The 23,248-nt window shown below is 40.1% G+C and overlaps 2 protein-coding genes and 2 long non-coding RNA genes across 4 annotated transcripts; 3 read left to right on the top strand and 1 right to left on the bottom strand.

The window, feature by feature from the left end:
• The first annotated feature begins 3,190 nt into the window (after positions 1-3,190).
• Positions 3,191-15,415, top strand: tfa (transferrin-a). The gene is made up of 17 exons (XM_010883541.4): positions 3,191-3,301; positions 3,398-3,549; positions 3,808-3,910; positions 4,151-4,342; positions 6,131-6,257; positions 6,481-6,536; positions 6,719-6,882; positions 11,918-12,068; positions 12,232-12,392; positions 12,625-12,721; positions 12,881-12,904; positions 13,060-13,221; positions 13,397-13,550; positions 13,846-13,913; positions 14,200-14,381; positions 14,710-14,896; positions 15,023-15,415. Exons 1-17 carry the CDS (start codon positions 3,262-3,264, stop codon positions 15,055-15,057), a joined length of 2,055 nt encoding a protein of 684 aa, XP_010881843.2. The 5' UTR covers positions 3,191-3,261; the 3' UTR covers positions 15,058-15,415.
• Positions 15,416-17,043: 1,628 nt separating this feature from the next.
• LOC117594276 lies at positions 17,044-18,056 on the top strand. The gene is made up of 3 exons (XR_004575633.1): positions 17,044-17,227; positions 17,718-17,725; positions 18,029-18,056. It is a non-coding gene; the product is annotated as an uncharacterized LOC117594276 (long non-coding RNA).
• Positions 18,057-20,012: 1,956 nt separating this feature from the next.
• LOC114838817 (putative nuclease HARBI1) lies at positions 20,013-21,292 on the top strand. The gene is made up of 4 exons (XM_029119051.1): positions 20,013-20,448; positions 20,523-20,638; positions 20,730-20,810; positions 20,891-21,292. The coding sequence occupies exons 1-4, from the start codon at positions 20,013-20,015 to the stop codon at positions 21,290-21,292; spliced, it is 1,035 nt and encodes a 344-aa protein (XP_028974884.1).
• Positions 21,293-21,331: 39 nt separating this feature from the next.
• LOC114838822 lies at positions 21,332-22,414 on the bottom strand. Its single transcript, XR_004575630.1, has 3 exons — positions 22,260-22,414; positions 21,965-22,026; positions 21,332-21,883 (listed from the first exon to the last, which is right to left on the bottom strand). It is a non-coding gene; the product is annotated as an uncharacterized LOC114838822 (long non-coding RNA).
• Between the last annotated feature and the right edge of the window lie 834 nt (positions 22,415-23,248).

Here is a 23,248-nt window from a genome sequence, read left to right on the forward strand (position 1 = left end):
TAACACCCGGACTCTTACTAAGGAGCCATGCTTTTGTAATAATGTGACTTCCATTCAGGGGAGGCTACAGTAACAGTGACACATTGTGAAACATTTTCAATAATATTTGATTTTTGATATGTGTGTGTTGACTGCAAAGGACAAATAATATGGATAATGATATGCTTAACATTTGCGGTCTCTGCTAGTCCTCCATGGAGGAAACAGCATTCCCTTTCACAGTGAACTGCAGAGGTATTTAGACTGACTCATTTTTAGTTTTTTTGTCTCTGTATTCCAGGACATTCGATGTCAAGTTATACAGCTCCAAAAGAAATTAAGAGACCACTGCACCTTTTTCTTTCCTTTCCAAAACAGTTGAAAAGGAAGGTTTTGAGTGAGGAACAAAAGGGTTAAAATTAAGAGACCACTGCAAATTGAACACTTCTGTTCCCCACTCAAAACTTTTCTTTTCAACTTTTTTGGAAAATAAAAGAAAAAGGTGCAGTGGTCTCTGAATCTTTTCCGGAGCTGTAAATTGACCATGTTAAAGTGCAGATTTTCACCTTTAATAGTACAACCCTGTTTCCATAAAGTTGGGAATGAAAACAGAATGCAATGATGCGCAAATAATTTGCTCCCTGTACATAGTACAAAGACCACATACCAAATGTGGAAACTGAGAAATGTTTATTGTTTTTGGAAAAATACATATCCATTTTGAATTGGATGCCAGCTACATATTTTTAAAAAGTATTTAACAAGTATTTGATACACTGCTGATATTGCAGGTTTTCCCACTTACAAAGCATGAAGAGGTCTTTATCATAGGTAAACTTTAACTGTGAGAGACAGAATCTAAAACAAAAATCCAGAAAATCATATTGTATGATTTTTAAATCATTAATTAGCATTTTATTGCATGACATAATTATTTGATCACCTACCAACCAGTAAGAATTCTGGCTCTCACAGACCTGTTCGTTTTTCTTTAAGAAGCCCTCCTGTTCTCCACTCATGTACCTGTATTAACTGCACCCATTTGAACCCATCACCTGTATAAAAGACACCTGTCCACACACTCAATCAAACAGACTCCAACCTCTCCACAATGGCCAAGCCGAGAGAGCTGTGTAAGGACATCAGGGATACAATTGTAGACCTGCACAAGGCTGGGATGGGCTACAGGACAATAGGCAAGCAGCTTGGTGAGAGGGCAACAACTGTTGGTGCAATTATTAGAAAATGGATATTGCTCCATGCAATATCTCACCTCGTGGGGCATCAATGATCATGAGGAAGGTGAGGGATCAGCCCAGAACTACACGGCAGGACCTGGCCAATGACCTGAAGAGAGCTGGGACCACAGTCTCAAAGAAAACCATTAGTAACACACTATGCCGTCATGGATTAAAATCCTGCAGCGCACGCAAGGTCCCCCTGCTCAAGCCAGCGCATGTCCAGGCCCGTCTGAAGTTTGCCAATGACCATCTGGATGATCCAGAGGAGGAATGGGAGAAGGTAATGTGGTTTGATGAGACAAAAATAGAGCTTTTTGGTCTAAACTCCACTCGCCGTGTTTGGAGGAAGAAGAAGGATGAGTACAACCCCAAGAACACCATCCCAATCATGAAGCATGGAGGTGGAAACATCATTCTTTGGGGATGCTTTTCTGCAAAGGGGACAGGACGACTGCACCGTATTGAGGGGAGGATGGATGGGGCCATGTATTGCAAGATCTTGGCCAACAACCTCCTTCCCTCAGTAAAAGCATTGAAGATGGGTCGTGGTTGGGTCTTCCCGAAAAACGACCCGAAACACACAGCCAGGGCAACTGAGGAGTAAGAAGTAAGTAAGTAAGAAGCATCTCAAGGTCCTGGAGTAGCCTAGCCAGTCTCCAGACCTGAACCCAATAGAAAATCTTTGGAGGGAGCTGAAAGTCCGTATTGCCCAGTGACAGCCCCGAAACCTGAAGGATCTGGAGAAGGTCTGTATGGAGCAGTGTGTGAAAACCTGGTCAAGAACTACAGAAAACGTATGATCTCTGTAATTGCAAACAAAGGTTTCTGTACCAAATATTAAGTTTTGCTTTTCTGATGTATCGAATACTTATGTCATGCAATAAAATGCAAATTAATTACTTAAAAATCATACAAAGTGATTTTCTGGATTATTGCTTTAGATTCCGTCATTCACATTTGAAGAGTACCTATGATAAAAATTACAGACTTCTACATGCTTTGTAAGTGGGAATACCTGCAAAATCGGCAGTGTATCAAATACTTGTTCTCCCCACTGTATGAAGTGTGTGTTAATGTGTTTGTTTTGCTGTGTGATAAAGCTCCATCCAATGATCTCTGTGTCTGAGCACGCAAAATGTTTCCGTACACTTCAGAATGCATCCTGTTGTTGCTGCCAATCAATGACAAGTGGGCAGCTAAGCTGGTATGCCTTTTTTTCTCTTAACTGTACCTCTGGTACATCTTTGTACCATCTTTTTTCCAGCTTTTTTAGACACATTTTAAGACACTTTTTAGGCCATTCTATTATGAGGTATGTAACAGTTTTTGCACCTTGCAGTTTATCATCTGTGGTTCGACTAATGAAATGTTATTGATGGTAGTGGCTTGCATCAGATTTCAAATGCAAGCCTTGTATCAACAGTTCAACAGTTCTTAGGCACGCAGTAACACCTTCAACAAACAAACCTAAGAGAGCTGTGAAGGGTATCTTAATTTCTAAATCTTTCATAAAATTATGATAAAAACGAAAACTGTCCCCCTAAAAATTGCCACTGTCCAAATACTGGAGGATTTTTCATAATTATACACTATAAACAATGCTACAATTAAGTCAAAAATGAACAATGTCATTAGTCATTATGACATTTGATGGAAGGTAACAGGTGAAAAACCTCCGCTATTGCTTCATTTAGACCTATTTTGTGTAAGAGAATTTCCATTATGTGGAAATGCCTGACCACACACCCGCGCACACACACACACACACACACACACACACACACACACACACACACACACACACACACACACACACACACACACACACACACACACACACACACACACACACACACACACAGGGCACCTGCGTACACAGTTTGTGAACATTATGCGCGCCTTGCACCCTATTGGGAAATGTTAAACTATGGCCTCTTTCAGATGGATCGTGACCGACTGGTTTTCTATAAAAGCCAAAGTTGCTTCTTAAAACGGCCTGCTTATTTACTCCGGAGGTGGTTGAATTTGACAAGTCGTCGAAATGAAACTGCTTTTTGCTTTAGCGCTGGTAGGGTGCATCGGTAAGTAACCTTATTCACACAAAAACTGAAAACTATCAATAACATATTGCTCTAATCTATATTTTAATATAAGCTTTGCATGTATTCTATTCTCAGCTACGGCGTATGCTGCACCCGCTGAAAGAAAGGTGAAATGGTGCGTTAAGTCGAGTGAAGAAATGAATAAATGCACTGCTTTAGCAGCGAAGAACCTGCAGTTTGCGTGCGAGAAAAGGTTAAACACTCTCGAATGCATAAAAGCCGTTAGCGTAAGTAACAATATCATTTTATCTTAATCTATCAAACCTCCCTTTTACATCATAATCGTACACGTTGGGATTTGTATTTTTTCGCGAGCAGCCAACAGAACGCTTTGGAGTTTAATCCTTAGCCTACCTTTTGAATTCATAGCATGCGTAATTTAAGTTATTTTAAAATAAATAACACTATAAACAACGTTGTGAAGTGCACTTCCAGTTTCCTTTCTTTCTTGTCGTTGATCAATGTACATCTCTTTTTCCTACCAGGCAGGTGAGGCTGATGCCATCACTCTGGATGGAGGAGATATCTACACAGCCGGCCTCAAAAATCATAACCTGCAACCCATCATTTCAGAGGAGTATGAAAAGGGTAGGCATTTCAAGACCATAAGAGCGTTTCCATTTTTTGTTGTACAGATTGTGTGAGGCTGTTAAATGGATGGATATTGTTGAATGGATGGGACTGCGTATACAATGGACTTTTGGACTTCATTAACATTTATGGGCCCTCAGAGACCGCCTATGTACAGGGCCCAGAATTTTGTGCTAATCTTGTTCTAGTTATGTGTTTTTGGCTATTATATTGATGGCTGGTTTTCTTATCCATTAGAGCCTAAGAGATGTTATTATGCTGTGGCTGTGGTCAAAAAGGACAGTACTTTCGGGATCAGAGATCTCAAAGGGAAAAAATCCTGCCACACTGGGTTGGGCAAATCTGCTGGTTGGAACATTCCGATCGGCACCCTCGTGGACATGAAGCAGATCGATTGGGCCGGCATCGAGGAGAAACCCTTGGAGGAGGGTGAGTAAAAGCCAGGAAAACTTAACATTGCACACCAAACGTGATCTCCCCACTAAAACTGCAACGCTCCCCCCAAAACAGGGTGTTTTTAGGGTCCTTGTCTAAAAGGGTCCTTACCCTAACTCAAATATATCACAATCTCATTCAAAATAAAGTTATAGTGTGCCGCAGGTTGTTAGAAGAGAGGGATGCACAGCTCTGTCTGTTTCAAAAGGATTCACTCAATATTTTTGATGTTTACAAAAATATCACCTCTTGTTTTCTGGAAAAGGTCAAGTGTGCATTTTATTAAACTGAAACTTAATGATTGATTGAATTAATTATGCATCTAATTATGCATCTAATAAAAAATGGTGTCCTATCATAAAGAAAATAATGGCTTCAATCTTAGTGATGAAGAGGCCTCTAGATGAATAAAACTGTTATATACAGTAGATAATTAAGGGTCAAGGGAGGGCACTTGAAATTAAATAAATGAATTTACAAAGAGCATAATAACCCCTTTGTATACACTCTATAATAGAGTTGTTGCAATATTTTCTGTCATATTCATCAAAAATTATATTCCAATCCAATACAAAAATCTGATCCCTCTGTTCCAATTACCCAATGCCTTCCTTACCTGGAGTTGCACTTCCTTACCCGAGGGGTAATAATCCAGATAACTGGATTAGTAATTTAGCTAAATCTGTCAAACCATAACTTGAACAAACTCTGAATATTCAGCGCCAGAAAGATAGCCTTACCAGAAACCATAGCAACTAATGTTTTTAATCCAGACCTTTTAACCAGACCTTTTAGGTTAAGTTGATATTTTCCTTTCCAAGTGAATAAAAGAAAGTTAAGCCACCATTCAGATTTCAGTAAGTCACTATAGCCTACTAGGGGCTGTGGCTGCGTCGGGAAGTGGCTACAGCACCCCCACGTCCCACAGCTATGATGTTGCGTGCACACCACAGTTGTCAGCTCAACCAATCTGTCTTTCACTTAACCTAAAGATTTTAATGAGAATCCATCATTCTGGAACCAAAAACTATGGGACTCTCCCATCTGGTTAAGGAAAGACTGATATCTTCAGGGAACCCTGGATTTGTTGAGACATCTTTGGTATTACCCTTTGTCTAACCAACACAACTGTACACATTAATTAATTGGAATTAATATTATACACAATTATAATATCAATAGAATGGTAATTAAATCATTCAAAAAGTTAATATATAAAAAATACAGCTTTGGAATGTTTTTTTCTTTCCTTTCCAAAAATGTTGAAAAGGAAGGTTTTGAGTGAGGAACAGAAGTGTTCAATTCAGTGGTCTCTTAATTTTAACCCTTCTGTTCCTCACTCAAAACCTTCCTTTTCAACTTTTTTGGAAAGGAAAGAAAAAGGTGCAGTGGTCGTTACATTTCTTCTGGAGCTGTATGTATTTGTGTCTTTTAATGTAGGTAATTTGGTAGTGACATTAAAGTGTGGAATATCGTCTAACGATTAGATTAATATCTGTCAACATACTGTAATAAAATTCCATAACAAGATTAAAAGATTAATTGACTAAAATCATGTGAGTTTCTTTTTGTAGAGAAAAGCGCTATAGAAGCTGAATAAATTATTATCATTATTATTATTATTATTATTAATAATAATAATAAGAATTAATTATTTTCAAGGAATGTAGAGAGATACCTTTCTACAGGATTATCCATCTAGTACACGTGTTTTGTTGCAGTTGTTTGCCTTCCCTGTTCCCTGTTTTGGCAGTCAGTTTTACATGTTGATTTGTTTTGTAGCGGTGAAAGAATTTTTCGCAGCCAGCTGTGTTCCTGGAGCCAAGGAACGTAAACTGTGCCAGCTGTGTAAGGGAGACTGCTCCAGGTCTCAAAAGGAGCCATACTATGATTACTCAGGGGCCTTCCAGTAAGTGTACATCTAGATCTCAAGAGCTTGTTACCACCTCTACAAACCATGTAACATCAAGTTGTAATGAAACTAAATGTTCCTTTGATTTGTCTTTGTGATTTTGAAGTCCATCCTTGTTTTTCTCTCCCTGTTTTGCAGTCTCTGTCTTTACCTGGTAAACCCTGATTGGTCAATGAAGTAGGTTGTTGTGGTCATTGATGTAATTGTCTTCCCACACTAGGTGCCTAAAGGATGGAAAAGGCGATGTTGCCTTCATCAACCACCAGACTGTACCTGGTCAGTATAAAGGCATACTTAACATACTGCATTCAGCGCTAATAAATGGACCAACATTAAATTAACAATTGTAAAATTAAAAACATTGCTTCTAACATTGCAATTACTTACTGGGAAACAGTGCAAATGTCCATATGTCTCATATTTCACCTACAAAACAACCTCTTATAATCTGCTTTCAGACACAGAGAAGGCAAACTACATGCTGCTGTGCAAGGATGGAACCAGGGCTAACATCGACAGCTATGAAACGTGCAACTGGGCCAAAGTACCTGCCCATGCGGTGGTCACACGCAAGGACCCAGAGCTGGCCAAGACCATCTACAATAGCCTGGTTGCTGTCAAGGTATTGAACATCACGGTCACCCTTTCGTGACAAAGCCAACATCACTAGAACCAGAGCACTAGGTACTTGTATTTTAGGTAATTAGATGTGCTTGCTTTTGTTCATACTTAATATTGTTAATCTGTTGGAACCTCTAGCACTTAAACCATAAAAGCTACCAACCTCTAAACTACTATTCTTAAACCGTAAACCTTATTGCCTTATACAGCTCAGGAAAAAATTAAGAGACCACTGCAAAATTATCAGTTTTTTTTCTCTGGTTTTACATAGGAATGTGTTTGAGGAAAATAAACAGTTTTGTTTTATTCTATAAACTACTGACAACATTATTATCAAATTCTAAATATAAATATTGTAATTTAGAGTATTTATTTGTAGATAAAAACTACTGGTCAAAATAACCTAGAAAATATGCATTGTTTTCGGAACTCAAATAATGCAAAGAAATGTTGTAACTTAGGAAGTGTTCAGAAATCAATATTTGGAGGAATAACCCTGATTTTTAATCACAGCTTTCATGTGTCTTGGCATGCTCTCCACCAGTCTGTCACATTGCTATTGGGTGACTTTAGTTTAATGGCTTGTGACTATCCATCTTCCTCTTAATCAGATTCCAGAGGTTTTCAATAGGGTTCAGGTCTGGAGATTGGGCTGAACAGGGTCTTGATCTGGTGGTCCTCCATCCACACCTTGATTGACCTGGCTGTGTGGCATGGAGCATTGTCCTGCTGGAAAAAACTATTCTCAGAGTTGGGGAACATTGTCAGAGCAGAAGGAAGCAGGTGTTCTTCCAGGATAACCTTCTACTTGGCTTGATTCATGCGTCCTTCACAAAGACAAATCTGCCCAATTGCAGCCTTGCTGAAGCATCCACAGATCATCACCGATTTTCACCAAATTTCACAGTGGGGGAGAGACACTGTGGCTTGTAGGCCTCTCCAGGTCTCTGTCTAGCCATTAGACAACGAGGTGTTGGGCAAATCTGAAAATTTGACTCGTCAGAGAAGATTACCTTACTCCATTCCTCTACGGTCCAATCCTTATTGCAAACGTCAGCCTGGGTCTTCTTTGCTTCTCATTGATGAAGGGCTTTTTTCTAGCTTTGCAAGACTTCAGCCCTGCCCTTAGGAGCCTGTTTCGAACCGTCCTCACCGTGCACTTCACCCCAGCTGCTGTTTGCCATTCCTTTTGTAAGTCACTTGAAAACATCCTACGGTTGTTGAGTGACATTTGAATGAGTTTACGGTCATCTCGGTCAGTGGACAGTTGTTTTCACCCTCTGCCAGTCTATAGCTCTGTTGTCTCCAATGTCTGTTACTTGACCTTGTTCTTATGAATCGCTGTCTTTGAAATTTTCAGGATGGAAGCAACCTGACGCTCACTGTATCGCTCTGCCAGTAAAGCCAGAATTGAACCCTTCTTTTCCTCACTCAAAGCTTTTCTTTTCAACTCTTTTGTCATGCTGAACAGTTATTTTTTTGTTAAAATTACCTTTGAGGTACTACTTGCACTGTTTTTGACATCCAGCTGGTCCCATTGCAAGAGGATTGTGATGACCACTTTTCCTCGTTAAATTCCTTGTTCAGGTAATCACCTAATCAGTACCTCATTAAGTAAAATGAGGTGTACCAGTGTTGGAATTTAACAGACACTGGAATGGAATAGCTGCCATATATGAAAAGATGCTGATTTAAGAAAAATTAGGAGTGGTCTCCGAGTTAGTGCTGCTAGCATAATATCCTGCTGCTAGAAGAACAGTAATGAAGCCTCGTGTCGTAATTTAGGCAAGTGTGTTCCCATTTTACGCACACAGGTAGGAAATCATCATTAATAATACCACTTATTCTCAGACTCAGTGCTCATGGACGAGCATGGATATTTGCATGTCGAAACGGCCCTAATTAACCATATGGTCAGAATAATTCCTTTAAGCCTGAGGACAACACAGTACTGAAGCATGAAATTCAACGACGTAACCCAAAAATGTAAGACAGTTTTTCTGAGACTCACATACTTTATAAGTACAGTGAGGGAATTATTTTTTTTATCCCCTGCTGATTTTGTATGTTTGCCCACTGACAAAGAAATTATCACTCTATGATTTTAATGGTAGGTTTATTTGAACAGTGATAGACAATAACAACAAAAAAATCCAGAAAAACGCATGTCAAAAATGTTAAATTTATTTGTATTTTAATGAATGAAATAAGTATTCGACCCCTCTGCAAAACATGACAGTACTTTGTGGCAAAACCCTTGTTGGCAATCATAGAGGTCAGATGTTTCTTGTAGTTGGACACCAGGTTTGCACACATCTCAGGAGGGATTTTGTCCCACTCCTCTTTGCAGATCTTCTCCAAGTCATTAAGGTTTCAAGGCTGACATTTGGCAGCTCGAACCTTCAGCTCCCTCCACAGATTTTCTATGGGATTAAGGTCTGGAGACTGGCTAGGCCACTCCAGGACCTTAATGTGCTTCTTCTTGAGCCACTCCTTTGTTGCCTTGACTGTGTGTTTTGGGTCTTTGTCATGCTGGAATACACATCCACAAATGATTTTCAATGCCCTGGCTGAGGGAAGGAGGTTCTCACCCAAGATTTGACGGTACATGGCCCCGTCCATCGTCCCTTTGAGGCGGTGAAGTTGTCCTTTCCCCTTAGCAGAAAAACACCCATAATGTTTCCATCTCCATGTTTGACGGTGGGGATGGTGTTCTTGGGGTCACAGGCAGCATTCCTCCTCCTCCAACACGGCAAGTTGAGTTGATGCCAAAGAGCTCGATTTTGGTCTCATCTGACCACAACACTTTCATCCAGTTCTCCTCTGAATCATTCAGATGTACAGGCCCATCAGAAGTTTGCCAATGAACATGTGCTTTCTTGAGCAGAGGGACCTTGTGGGCACTGCAGGATTTCAGTCCTTCACGGCATAGTGTTTTACCAATGGTTTTCTTGGTGACTATGGTCCCAGCTGCCTTGAGATTCTCCCGTGTAGTTCTGGACTGATTCCTCACCATTCTCATGATCATTGCAACTCCACGAAGTGAGGAACAGTTCTTTTGTGTTTCTTCCATTTGCGAATAATCGCACCAACTCTGGTCACCTTCTCACCAAACTTCTTGGCGATGGTCTTGTAGCCCATTCCAGCCTTGTGGACAGCTCTTTGTTCTTGGCCATAGTGGAGAGTTTGGAATCTGATTGATTGATTGCTTCTGTGAATAGGTGTCTTTTATACAGGTAACAAGCTGAGATTAGGAGCACTCCCTTTAAGAGTGTGCTCATAATCTCAGCTCGTTACCTGTATAAAAGACAAGTACCTATAAATGGCAAGTAAACAAATGTAACTTGTCTTGACATCGTGTTGAGTGACAGCGTATGGAAAGTATATGAAAGTAAGTAGATAAGAAAGGGAAATGGGCAGGACAGGACAGTGTTCCAATGCTATTCTTAATTATAACTTTTTATTATTAAGATATTATCATGTTTGGTGATATAAACAATAAAACACATACATAAATAAAATGTCAAAGAAGTAATAATTATAAAAATGTGGACTGTCATCAAACCAAAAATTTCCCCTATTTTCATTTCACCCTACCAATGGACAGCCAAAAACATTGCAGCTGTATATTTTCTGTAAATTGTCAAAAAAAAGTTTTATTCAAGACAGATTGAGGAAGATAGCATCGTACAGGAAATAATGTATTGGTAGTATATATAAACCACATTTGCCTGGAGAATTAGGACTCGTACATACAGTTGTGTCTGTGTCCAATTGTTTCTGGACCTAGGTTTTGTTATTTTGGCTGTTATTAAAGTTAAATTATGAATATGGGCTTAAAGGGCAGTCCCACAGCTTTAATTTGAGGGTATTCACATCCAATTTGGGGGAAGGGTAGCTACCAATTAACAGACAATGGACCAAAACATACTGTGAGAGTGACCCAGGAGTTTGTTAAAGCAAATTAATGGAATATTCAGCAATGGCCAAATAAATCACCTGAACTCAACCCGATCAACCATGCATTTTACTTGATCAAGACAAAACTTAAGGCAGAAAGACCCAGGAACAAACAACAACTGAAGACAGCTGGGGGACTGTGTATGAAAATGGTTGCAATTCCTAAACCTTTCATATTATTTTTTTGTTAAACTCCTGAAAGTCTGCACTTCAATTGCATCTCAGTTGTTTCAATTAAAGTTCAGATATTTCCAGACCTAACTGTACATTGTACATTAATATTAAACAACGGTCATAGGGTGCAACCAAAATGAATTTGTTGAAGAATAAAATGTTTTTGAAAACCTTGTAATGCCAATAATGTCACGTCCTCTTGTTCATCCAACGCCCTCTCTCCCTCACTTTATCATGGACACACATTGCTTTTTGCAGTTTTTGTTGATTATTGCCTGCATGTCTCCCTGATCAGGGACCCTATGTGCCTCCCCAGTGTGTCTTGTCGGTATTTGTTTTGGGTTATCCCATATATAACATTGTCATGTATTCGTTTCTTTTTTAAATGTCCTCCGTTCACCCGGCATCATCCGTCAGCGATACCGAATGACACACAGAGGACCCAAAACATTTGCGTTTTTTAATCAACAATATATAATTTTTTGAGGGCTTTAATGCATGATCGGATATGGTTTTCTGTCACAGCTGACAAGGTATTTCCATACCAGCTCTAGCTAAATATCTTGTCAGCCATGACAATGGGTTTTACATGAAGCTAGTAAAATTACTACTTTATTTGGATATTCATTATTAGCTGTTGAAATAGCATGAAATATAGTCATTTTGCATGAAAGTTGCAATGGAACAACAATAAAATCAAAATTATTTTTTTTCAAAATTAAAATCAATCAATTATTTATTTTTAAGTATATTTTCCACATTAACTAGTCTACATTTCAGAAGCAGTTTCCTTATTCCACCACTTGGCACTTTGCATAAGCATTGTCATGGCTGTGCACATATTCACAAACACTAGCAAACCAACGTTCAAAATGATAAATACCACACTTTCCCCCTAACAGGATTTCAAGCTTTTCTCCTCTGAAGGCTACGGAGCCAAAAATCTGATGTTCAAGGATTCCACAAAGAAACTGGTGCAGCTGCCCTTGACCATAGACTCCTTCCTCTACCTGGGAAGTAATTACTTTAGCAGCATTCAATCCCTGACAAAAGGTAAGGCCACACGCATGCAGACACACAAGTTATTGTTTAATTTCAAGGAGGCCCTAAACAATTAAATGCACTCCGTATCACAGCACACTCAGGAATAAAAGGTTCCTGCCACCACAGAAATACAAACACATGACTGTAAACTCATTATCTCTTTGCTTCTCAGAGACTGCAGCCAAGCCCTCCGACTCTATCAAGTGGTGTACTGTGGGCCATGCTGAGGAGCAAAAGTGTGACATGTGGAGTATCAACAGTGCGACAGAAGGAGGAGACAAAATCGAGTGCCCAAACGCAGGGTCGGTGGAGGAATGTATCAAGAAGATCTTGGTACGGACATGGGACATAAGAGGTTATATTTGGTCCGACTCTGGCAGTGCCAAGATAGTGGTTTAATTACCGGGACAAATTATGAGTAAGAATGATAAGCTTTGGTTAAAAGTGTCTGCTTAGTTGCATATGTTGTTATGGAGAACACGGTTTGTGAGATGTGTGTAGACTTTCTCACCTGGAGAGTATATTATGAAATGACATTTCCTTTCATTCTACTTTTTTGCTTTAGAAAAAAGACGCTGATGCCATGGCTGTGGATGGTGGGCAAGTGTACACCGCTGGGAAATGTGGACTGGTCCCCGTCATGGTGGAGCAGTATGAAGGCAGTATGTCACACACACACACTACCCTCGTGTCCACATTTGTCCCTTCGTACCTATTCTGTCTCAATACATTTAAGTTGAATTATTTTGGTGACTTACTGTGTAGTAAGTGCATACAGTTTAAACTGTAAACATGAATCTTTTGCCTTTTTCTTAATCCAGTGAAGTGCAGCAGTACTGGTAGTCGTAAGTCCACTCACTTTTACCTACTTCCTTACAAAACCTCCACCATTCAATTATACCACAATATTTCTAACATGTGTTAGGCCAGTGTTGGGCCGGAATGTGGTCTAACCAAGTGCTGGACAGTGCCTTAACATTTTCTTTCTTTGTCCACTTAGAGTCCTCGTCCTACTGTGCAGTGGCAGTGGCAAAGAAGAGCTCTGGACTGAACTGGAACACGCTGAAGGGCAAAAGATCCTGCCACACTGCAAAAGGAAGAACGGCAGGCTGGAACATTCCCATGGGTCTTATCTACAATAAGACAAAGGACTGTGACTTCAGTGAGTAGGCAGATGATTGTACTTCTCAAACAGTTCTTCTCACACAATCAATCAATAAGCTCCGCACATAGATTAGCTTCATGTATGAATCTGTGTGTGAGCTTAAAATATGTCTCAACCTTCACTAGTTTTTGTGGATAAATTAAATGTATCTCAAACCTCTTCCTGTTTTCAGGTAAATACTTCCCTAAGGGCTGCGCCCCTGGATCTGAGGCCGGTTCTACCTTCTGTGATCAGTGTGTGGGCAAAGCTACGACTGTGGGGGGAGATGTTTTCAAGTGCCAAGCGAACACTGATGAACAGTACTTCGGCTACACTGGAGCCTTCAGGTAGGGGGCACTACAGACATAATGGTGGACGGAGGGGAGAATTCACGTCCTCTTCCTATGTAGAATTTAAAGTAAAAGCCGACCCATGCAGGCCTTTGTTTGCAGAAGACACGAGAAACATTTGACTGATATTAATGGCTTTGTGTATATTTATAATCTATGCATGCAATTCGTTTTTTTGGGCCTTAGCCAGGATATATTTCAATATGTCCTGCAGAGTATGCTAAATGTGTTTGCCGATCTATATGTCACTACCTTATGCGATATCTAATTGTCTTTTTTGGTCTCCTTCTAGATGTCTGGTTGAAGGACGTGGAGATGTTGCCTTCATCAAACACTCTATCGTGTCAGAGAACACTGATGGTGTGTTCATTATTCAAACCAAAGTTTTTCTTCCTCTCTCTCAGCTTCACTCATTCTCAAATTTGTATTTTGAGATATTATGTTATAATGGCCTTGCCTTATCTCCGTAGTCGATCAAGAGGGTCAGAGATCGAGACGTGTCTTTTGATGCACTATTTGCATAGCCGTTCTGCTTTTTATTAAACTACTAACCAAGTTGTTAAAAGCGTTCCCCAGGCTACAACCAGTTTTAAGCTTGCAGGCATTTCAGACTTCCATAATCTGTCTCCCTCTGTTCAATCTCCAGGGAAAGGTGCAGATTGGGCTAAGAATCTGAAGTCTGCTGACTATGAGCTGCTTTGCCTGGATGGCAGCACCAAGCCAATCGACAAGTACACAGAGTGCCACCTGGCCCAAGTGCCCGCCCACGCTGTGATAACCCGCCAGGACAGCCGCAGAGTTGTGACAACCTTCCTCCAGGACCAGCAGGTGGGTGGCAGGCAAATAACCAGGTCCTCTTTGTGCACCAGGCCGGTCCTTTGTCAGGGCTAGGAGGAGGAGAGTTTAGCTAAGGATGAAGAACTCCTTACTCGAGGGCTGCAAAGTTAGTAAAGTTTGGTTGTAGCCAAGCATTAACAAACTGTAACATAAGAACTGTGGCCCTAACATTTTTCTGCAGTGCTTCTCAAGCAGTGATGTAAGATAGCTTTGGGGGTTCTGTGGGAATTCATTAAATTCACAGTGTAAGAACTAATGTGTGAAGTCCTTTGCAAGGTGTGTCATTGATCTGACCTAAATATTTTCTCCCTGTGTTCAGTCCAAGTTCGGTTCTGAGAGCAGCAGCACATTCAGATTGTTCAAGTCAGAAGGAGGAAGTAACTTGCTCTTCAAAGATTCCACTAAATCCCTCCTGAATATTCAATCTCAGTCATTCAAGGATTTCCTAGGGAATGAGTACATGACTGCAATGGAATCTCTCAGGTCTTGCTCTGACACGGCCTCAGGTAGATTCCCATCACCTGACATAACTACAAGCGTGTGTAGATGTGCACATGCATGTTTGTATTCAGATATTCTGTATGGCAAAAATCTGCATCTAGCTAAAACTTGTTCTGTTATTTCTCATTCAGATCTTGAGAAGTCTTGCCAATTCTGCTGGGAGTAGGAGAAGACGAGCTCCTGTTTGTGGCTACAGTATCATAATCACTCACTTAACCGCCTCAATGTTCAAGAACTCAAAGCAGTAACTGTAAATTCAGATAAAGTTGTTTATGTAACTGTGCTTTTCATTCCTTTTGATAAAAATAATTCAATTACAGAACATAATGATAACTGTTTTGCAATGTAGTGGATATGTCTGCCTCTCAAGAACTGGTGTTTGTAGTATTTTTTTAAGATGACGACCAACCAAAATCCACACAAAACAAAGGTAAAATTCCTATTTGTTTTGGCTGTTCGTCAGCAAATTGTCCAACTGCTTTGACTTGCTCTTGAAATAAAGTGTACCCTTTTTCACAGTGCAATCTTTTGCAAGAAGAGTTTTATTTGTCAGACTAGACCCAGCTAAGGTTTCTCCACATTAATGTTAGAATGTTGCATGTTTATTAATCATTACACCTAAAAGTAAACTCACAAGCAGCCCCCGACCGCATTTGAGACCCTACTGCTGAGGGAGAGGAGGCACCAAATAAAATCTTGCTGAGGGTCCCCAAAAGGCTAGAGCCTGCATTTTTTTTTGCCACGTGTCTAAGAATCAATTATAAAAAATGATTTGATTTATTTTTCTTTGTGAATGTATATTAAGAGTCAGAGGCATCGCTACGATCCCAATACACCCTAGCGACGCCACTGATAAGGGTACTTGCGAAGGGTCAGGTAGGGAAGCAGGAGCCCTAGTGCCATATCCTTGAATGTCGGCTTCGGTACTATAGCTGTGTCCAATAACCCGTTAACTCTCATTCCTATTAAAAGCGGTGGTCACGAAAGACAAGGGGAGAGTGGTAGTGAGGGGCAGCATGAAGCTTTCCGAAACACAGAGACAACTGAAACATTTGTCGAGACTTTACGAAACGCTTGAAACATTTACTCGACAGTGACATCTGCAGTTTTGAAATTAAAACCAGACCTTCAATATTCACACAGACGTATTTTCCCATGTTGCTAGAAAATATTTCGCAACTCAACAGTTCGGTGTGTGTGCCAAAGGAAAAGTGAAACTATTACGTGGGGTTTGTATCCCGTTTTTCTCTTGCATTTCCAGCTTGCTTTTCGTTTAACCATTCCTTCATTGTAATGTTTTGGATGATAAAGGCGTTTGGGTGAAAAGGGTTTAATTCCTATACATTTCGCAAGATTTATGACAGTATTAGATAAACAAATATTGTTTTTAAAGGAAAATAAAAATCTGAAGAACGACCAGATATGAACCAGAGTCGCCTTGCTCAGTAGTTGGCGACCGAATGCACTACGCCATTAGTGATGTAATTCAACATTTTAAAATGTTTGAAGTGTCGACACCAATCAACTCGGCGGAAAACTATGGAAACGTGCTTTGCAACAAGCAATTTAAAACTAGTTTCTACTAACCAAGCTAACTTCAAGCAATTGTCACACAGCTAACTTTCATTAACGAATTTTTCTCTTGCAACAACCCAGTAAGTAATCGCTGGTGCGCCGCCGGCGGCTATAAGGTCAAACAGCCAGCCAGCCACCAGCTTTTGCCGCTTTTCTCTTGATCTCAATTTGCATAAGCTAATTTGCATCTCAGGCGGCTTTCCACCAGCGGCCCCACTGCGTTACGCTGGCGGCTAGTGGCGGAAGAGAGGGCGTGTGCTTTAGTCTGCTGTATCTGCTTGTGTTGCCATTTTTTACAGCAGAGATGCTATTGTACCCCTTTTATTCTTGTACTGATTATTTGATTTATTTTAATATTATAAAATCTTAGTGTACAGACCTTTGGTCAACAATGGTAATTTATAAGTAAAATAGACTATTGCACTATTGCTTGTGTAAAGGACCTTTGTGTAGACATGTACAGTAAACACATCTAGCCATTGCTTACCATAATATTTTCCCAAACTAATAGCCATTTTCCACTGCATGGTACCTGCTCAACTCGTCTATAGCCTCGACTTGAATGCTTCATGGGGGACAGTTCTTTACTGTTTTTAAACACTGATGTGTCCGTAGATGGCGCTATAGTGAATCTCACATGTGTAAGGCAAGAGCATATGTCTATGGGCAAGATGGACCCCACGCTGTTGTACCGTGAAAACTAGAAGGAACAGTCATTTTAGCGACTTGGTTCTCTCGTCAACTCTTGTTCAGTGTGTAAGGTATACGCTATATGCTCTGAATTGGACAATACAACATGTGGATTATCACATTGTTTTACTACAATCTAATGAACTCCCGAAACAAACGAAGATCAAGGATTTTTTGGACATCAGACCGAAAATTATTGAACGCCGAGTCACCTACATAGCTATGTTGAGTTCTGTTCTGGGCTATTATAAATAACTAGCGTTAAGTGTTGTTAGGTTACTGAGTAAGAACGTAATGAGTGTTGTATTAAACAATGACTGTTTGCAATATTCTATTAACAATCAAATTATTTAGTTACTGGTAGCTGAACGCCAGTTCTAAACAATTGGCAGGAAAAAGAGTTATAGAAACTGAGCTTGAAAAAAACAGCGTTGGCCTGAGATTAAATACCTACAGTAACCCTTGTTTCTTCATGTGTCCACAAATTTGGTTGCTTACTATTTTTTGTTTCTTCGTTTATCCTCAAGTTCGGATGTTTTGTGCTTCTTCGCATATCAACAGTTGAACAGGTATGGTAACATCGTTAGCATAAATCGTGTTTCTTAGGGTATCAACAAGTTAGAATTGTATAATATGTGCTTACTCTTTGTAACTTTTATCAACTGATACGTAACATTGGCTAAATCGTGTTTCTTTGTGTAACGTTATCCACATCATGTGGGTAACGTTACTCTTGGTAGTAAATGTAGATTAGCTGGACCTGTTGTCTGTGTATCCACATTGTTCTTAGCTAGCCTGTGTGTGTCTTATGCTGACGTTTTTTTAAAACTTATTTTCTAAACATTGCTTTTTGGTGATGACGTTTTCTGTAGTTTTGTTCCCGGAGGAGGATGACTGTGTGGTAACAGTTCCACGCCAGGTATGTGAATTACATGTTGATCTCATAATTGCTGCAATGTTTACTTGGTTTCACCCTATTTACCTGTTCACCAACTTTTATGTTTATTTTTAGGATGGAGCAAGCACAGTACTCCAAGGCACCAGAGAGGTACTCCAAGGCACCATGTAGAGGATGGCTACATAGGTAAGTGTGGGTTCATTCACTTAACCCAGATGCTTCACTTGTTATTAAAGCATGTTGCTTCCAATTTTATTTGTCAATTTATTTTTAAGGGCAAGAAGGCAGAAGTAGGGGGAAGTTTTAGCTCTGCACATGAAAGTAAGAATGAACATTTTGGTGGACACTGCGATTTGAGTTCTGATTGTAAAATAACCAAGATATTTAGGACTGAATAATTAACTCAGTCTTTACTTTCAGAATATTTGGAGAATATCAAGTGGCTGACTGAAGAGAAGGTCGAGCTGAGGGCACAGCTGGCTCTACAATCAGGTAAAAACAAGACTATAGTTACTCTAGCATCTTCTCTTAATGAAACTGCATTTGTCTGAATGTGTGCCCTTTACTGAAATGCAATACTGTACAGCCTTTCACAATGATATTGACATATCATTGTGTTTTTTAGCTTTGAATAAGGTCTTGACTGAAAAGAATGTGAAGCCGAGAGCACAGCTGGCTATACAATCAGGTAAAAACAAGACTATAGTTACACTAGCATGTTGTCTTCATGAAACATTTCATTTGTCTTGAATGTCATGCAATTCTCAAAATCATGTCAGACCATTTAAGTACAATATCTGATTACTGTATTACAGGAGCCATAAGGAAGAATCTTTCCAACCAGGATGCCACTGATGAGGCTGTCCAGAACCAGGTCCCCAGGTACCAGAAAGGGGCAGCTGACCGTGCAGGTGGAGATGTCGCTGGCAGTACAAGGGACCTGCCGTGAATATGAATGACATCTCCAGCACAACCAATATTGCTGCTAAGCTGCAGTACTTTATTTATTTTTTTAACTTCTGATATGTACAGTGTTATATATGATTGCATTATTCTCTTAATATATTTATATCTGTGTGAATGTTCTTAATTCTGACTGTAGTTGCAGTGTTATGCCACCATTCATAAGCTTATTGCACTGATGTATCTATGATATTCAATAACTATCAATAGCAGCTAGGACATACTTTTGTATATTACCTCCATTCTAGCCCTTGTTTATTTTGTATTGTATTATGTTTATTTTGTACTTTCACATTAAAATCTGTTGCTGGACACGTTTTCTTGCACAATGAGATCTGGTAAAAAAAAAAAATGTGCACGTTTATTTTGTATGCTTGCTGGATAATGCATGTTGTTTTTGTATACATCTTGTACTATTTGAAATAAATCGTTTAGATTTTATTCAGTTCATTGTCATTTGTGATATGACCAACATTATTATAAATGAAACCTAATATTGGGGCGTGAGGCATCCTGCTGGGTTTATAGCATAAAAGCAGCTAGCTGCCGCTGGTGAGCCACTGATCAGGGTATTGTTAGAAGGCATTGTCATGAAAGCGGTCTGACTGCGACGTGCTCTATAAGACAAAAACTGGCCGGCCTGACGCTCTGCAGAAATGCTCGGCGGCCGCAGCAGCAAAACGTTGGTTGGCCACTGGCGTATTGCTTGCTGGGAAATTGACAAATAATTCAAAATTGTTGGTATTTCGCTACAATTTTCAAAGCCTGAGGCAATCGGGCCCGTTCTTCGAACGTCGCTAACTCAGTTAGCTGGATTTGATTGTTGACGATTTGGCATGATCTTGGATCGTTTGGTTCTTCGAAGCTCATCCTAGACTTGCTGTTATAGCAACAGGTCCGTAAGCTTAAACCTGCTCGGGAGCAGGCTTTTTTCATGTAAACAGGATTAGATTGAGGCTTTATAAGCGGAGGAGATAGGGAAGTCTGTCGCAGCCATGTCTTGTCCGTTTTTACGCGAGCAACCTGTTGCGGAAGGTGCGAGAATAATTCGCAGAGCTTTTCAAATTAATCGGGTATTGCGGGATAGACAGGATCCTTTAGCCCAGCGCGAAAGTGTAATTGTTGAGAGATACCGTTTTTCTCATGAGGGTGTCATTTACATCATTAATTTGTTGGAACCACACATTAAGTGTTCAACACGGAGGAGTCGGGCATTGACAACTGCACAGACTGTGTGCATTGCCCTGAGATTCTTTGCGAGTGGCACTTTCCTTTATACTATTGGAGACGCAGAGAACTTAGTGAAAAGTGCTGTCTGTCGTGCCATTCGCAAAATTTACCTGGCACTCAAGCAGTTTTTAGGGGTTTTTGTGGTATTCCCAAGACACTTAAGACCCCAGGTTGTAAAGCAGAATTTTTTTGCTATTGCAGGTACATTTATAATTGTTAATGACATGCAATCATGACCATGCCAAAAAGTATGACTAACAGTATGTGTCATTCAGGCTTCCCTAACGTGATTGGTGCCATAGACTGCACACACATCCCCATCAAGGCCCCACCTGACCCAAATGAAGGATATTTTGTGAACCGAAAGGGGGTTCACAGTGTAAATGTGCAGGTAAGTTACTATTACAATTTATAATAATCCAAATTAGTAATATATTACATCAAATCAAAAAGTATGCAGTTGACTGACTAAAATCTCTCAGATGGTGTGTGACTCTATGTTCCATATTACAAATGTGGAAGCAAAATGGCCAGGATCAGTGCATGACTCAAGAATTTTCAGAGTCACATTTATGCACATTATTTGAACGTGATAAGGGAACATAAATGTCAAGCTCACAGTATTACACACACTTATGCTGAGCCTAACAAAACTGCATTTTTCCATTATACAGGGGATTTTGATGGGATCCTGCTTGGAGACAGGGGCTATGCCTGCAGGCAGTATTTTATGACGCCCTTCCCTGACCCAAACCCTGGACCACAAACCCGTTACAATGCAGCTCTAGCCAGGACAAGGGCACGCATTGAAATGACCTTTGGACAACTAAAGGAAAGATTTCAGTGTCTGAAAAGTCTGAGGGTTGCACCTGACAGGGCCTGTGACATAATTGTTGCATGTGCCATATTGCATAACATCGCCACTATCAGAAAGGAGAGGATCCCTGTGGTGGGGGTGCAGCCTGATGATGACCTCCAGCCAGTGCACTTGGACCAACCTAGTGGCAGAGCTGCACGGGACAGAATTGTGGAACACCATTTTTGAATGTGTAATAAAAGATGACAAATATGCTTAGTTCCCGGAGTTTTATTTAAACAATTCTTTATAAACAAAAGCCAGCAAGTCATCTTTTGCCTGCAATAAGAGATAGTAGTATTGCTGACTTTACATAACTATGTGTCAAATGGTGTATTAGCACTTACTCTGAAGGTCCTTTTGAAGCAACCCTATCTCTAGAGCAATTTCTCTCTTTTTCAAGTTGTCAAGTTCAATTTCTCCTCTTAATTTGCATTTGTTCAGCTCAAAATACTAAATTTTTTGTTGAAGATGCCGTTTATAGAGGGAACGGATGTCACCCTGTCATTTTGTAAAATAAAAAAAAAAGGTCAAAACATGCCTCATGCAACAAAAGTAAAAAGTAAAAGTACACTGTCCACCTCTGTATTAGTTCTTTGTGCAGACTCTTCTGCAAGCCTTTCTGTAGGCCTTTCTCTAGGTGTGGACTCCTGCAACTCAAATCGCAGACAGAAAGAATAGGTACACAAGTAGGCTATATACAAATTAGTGTAAAGTCATTTATGCACTTACAGGTTCTTCCTCCAAAGGACAGTCTTCTGAGAGGGTTTCTTCACTGTCCTGTGCAATGGAAATAAATGGATATTACAGAGTGTTGCACTTTCTTCCCTTTATGCAAGTTAGAAAAAGTACACAACTTACTGCATATGCTTCAGCCACCACTTGCATGGGAACAGGTAAAAGTGTTGGTGTATTATGTAAAACTGCACAAAAGAGGGGGGGGGGGGGAATTGTCATTACAATTAACTACACTGTAAAAAATATAATGTGATCAATGACTCATGGCAACATATTTTGTATTAACTAAAAGTTTAGAAGTTCTCACTTTCACAAAGAGTTGAAATGACTGTACCAGCCATTTGGATTATACTTCATTTAATGCAGCAACAAATAATTTTACAGTGTCTTAAGAGAATTGAAAGCACATTTAGCCTACGAGTAATGAAGGTGTTGCTGCTACTGGTGCCTGTCTTTGGGTCTGAGGAAGAGCTGCCCCCAGGGATGCCCTCCACAATGGTTTGGTTTTCATTCAATCCAAGGGCCAGCTCCTCTGCTGGGGTATATTGTGGTGGTGCAGGACCACCAGCTGTTTTTTTTTTCAGCCTTTTTCTTGGTGGCTGTTATAAACAGACAAACACATTATTTAACAGTGGCTTTTAAAAAGGAGGGGAAAAAAGTGGCTTTTTAAAATAAAGGCTACCATTTTGTACAATATTCTTGTATTTCACTTTTACTTGTTCCCATGTTCTAGTGGGTCCAGTGGTGGCTCTGACATTAAAGAGAGTAAATATTAAATTATTAAAATGCAAAAATACATACTGTAGAAAATGATAGAAACATCTACTATGGAGAGCACTTACGCATTTAATTTTTCTGCTACTTTTTGCCAGCCCTCTCTCCTGGCTTTTGCAGACTTTGAGGTGTTCCCTGTCGTTTTAATTAACGACTCAAATTCGGCATAAACTTCCATTACAAGCTCTTGTTCTGCTTGGGAGAAAAACTGGGCACGTTCTTTGGCCATGCTGAACAGCCAATAGCAGCATTGCTGATCAATGTTTCTACTGTCGATACATATCCCCTTTCAAGCCAACACATGAACGCGCAATTATCTCAGATAACTCAATCCAGCGATACTAATCATACACAACAGGTGTGTTCGAAGAACCCAATTAGCCGGATCATGATTAGCACGATGATATCATCTTGGATGTGTCATTTGATCTCGGATGTAATAAGCGACGTACGAAGAACGGGCCCCAGGTCTCCGACTCAATCAAGTGGTTCCGTTAAATATCACATGACATTGTTTCGATACCTGCCGTCACGTGACCAGAAATGTTTTTGATTCAATGGTCCAATCCCAATGTCCCCCTAAACCCTGAACCCTCACAGATTTAACCGACGTCACCTGGTGATTGAGTTCTG

Source organism: Esox lucius, chromosome 3 (assembly GCF_011004845.1).
Source record: "Esox lucius isolate fEsoLuc1 chromosome 3, fEsoLuc1.pri, whole genome shotgun sequence".
Lineage (NCBI taxonomy): Eukaryota > Metazoa > Chordata > Actinopteri > Esociformes > Esocidae > Esox > Esox lucius.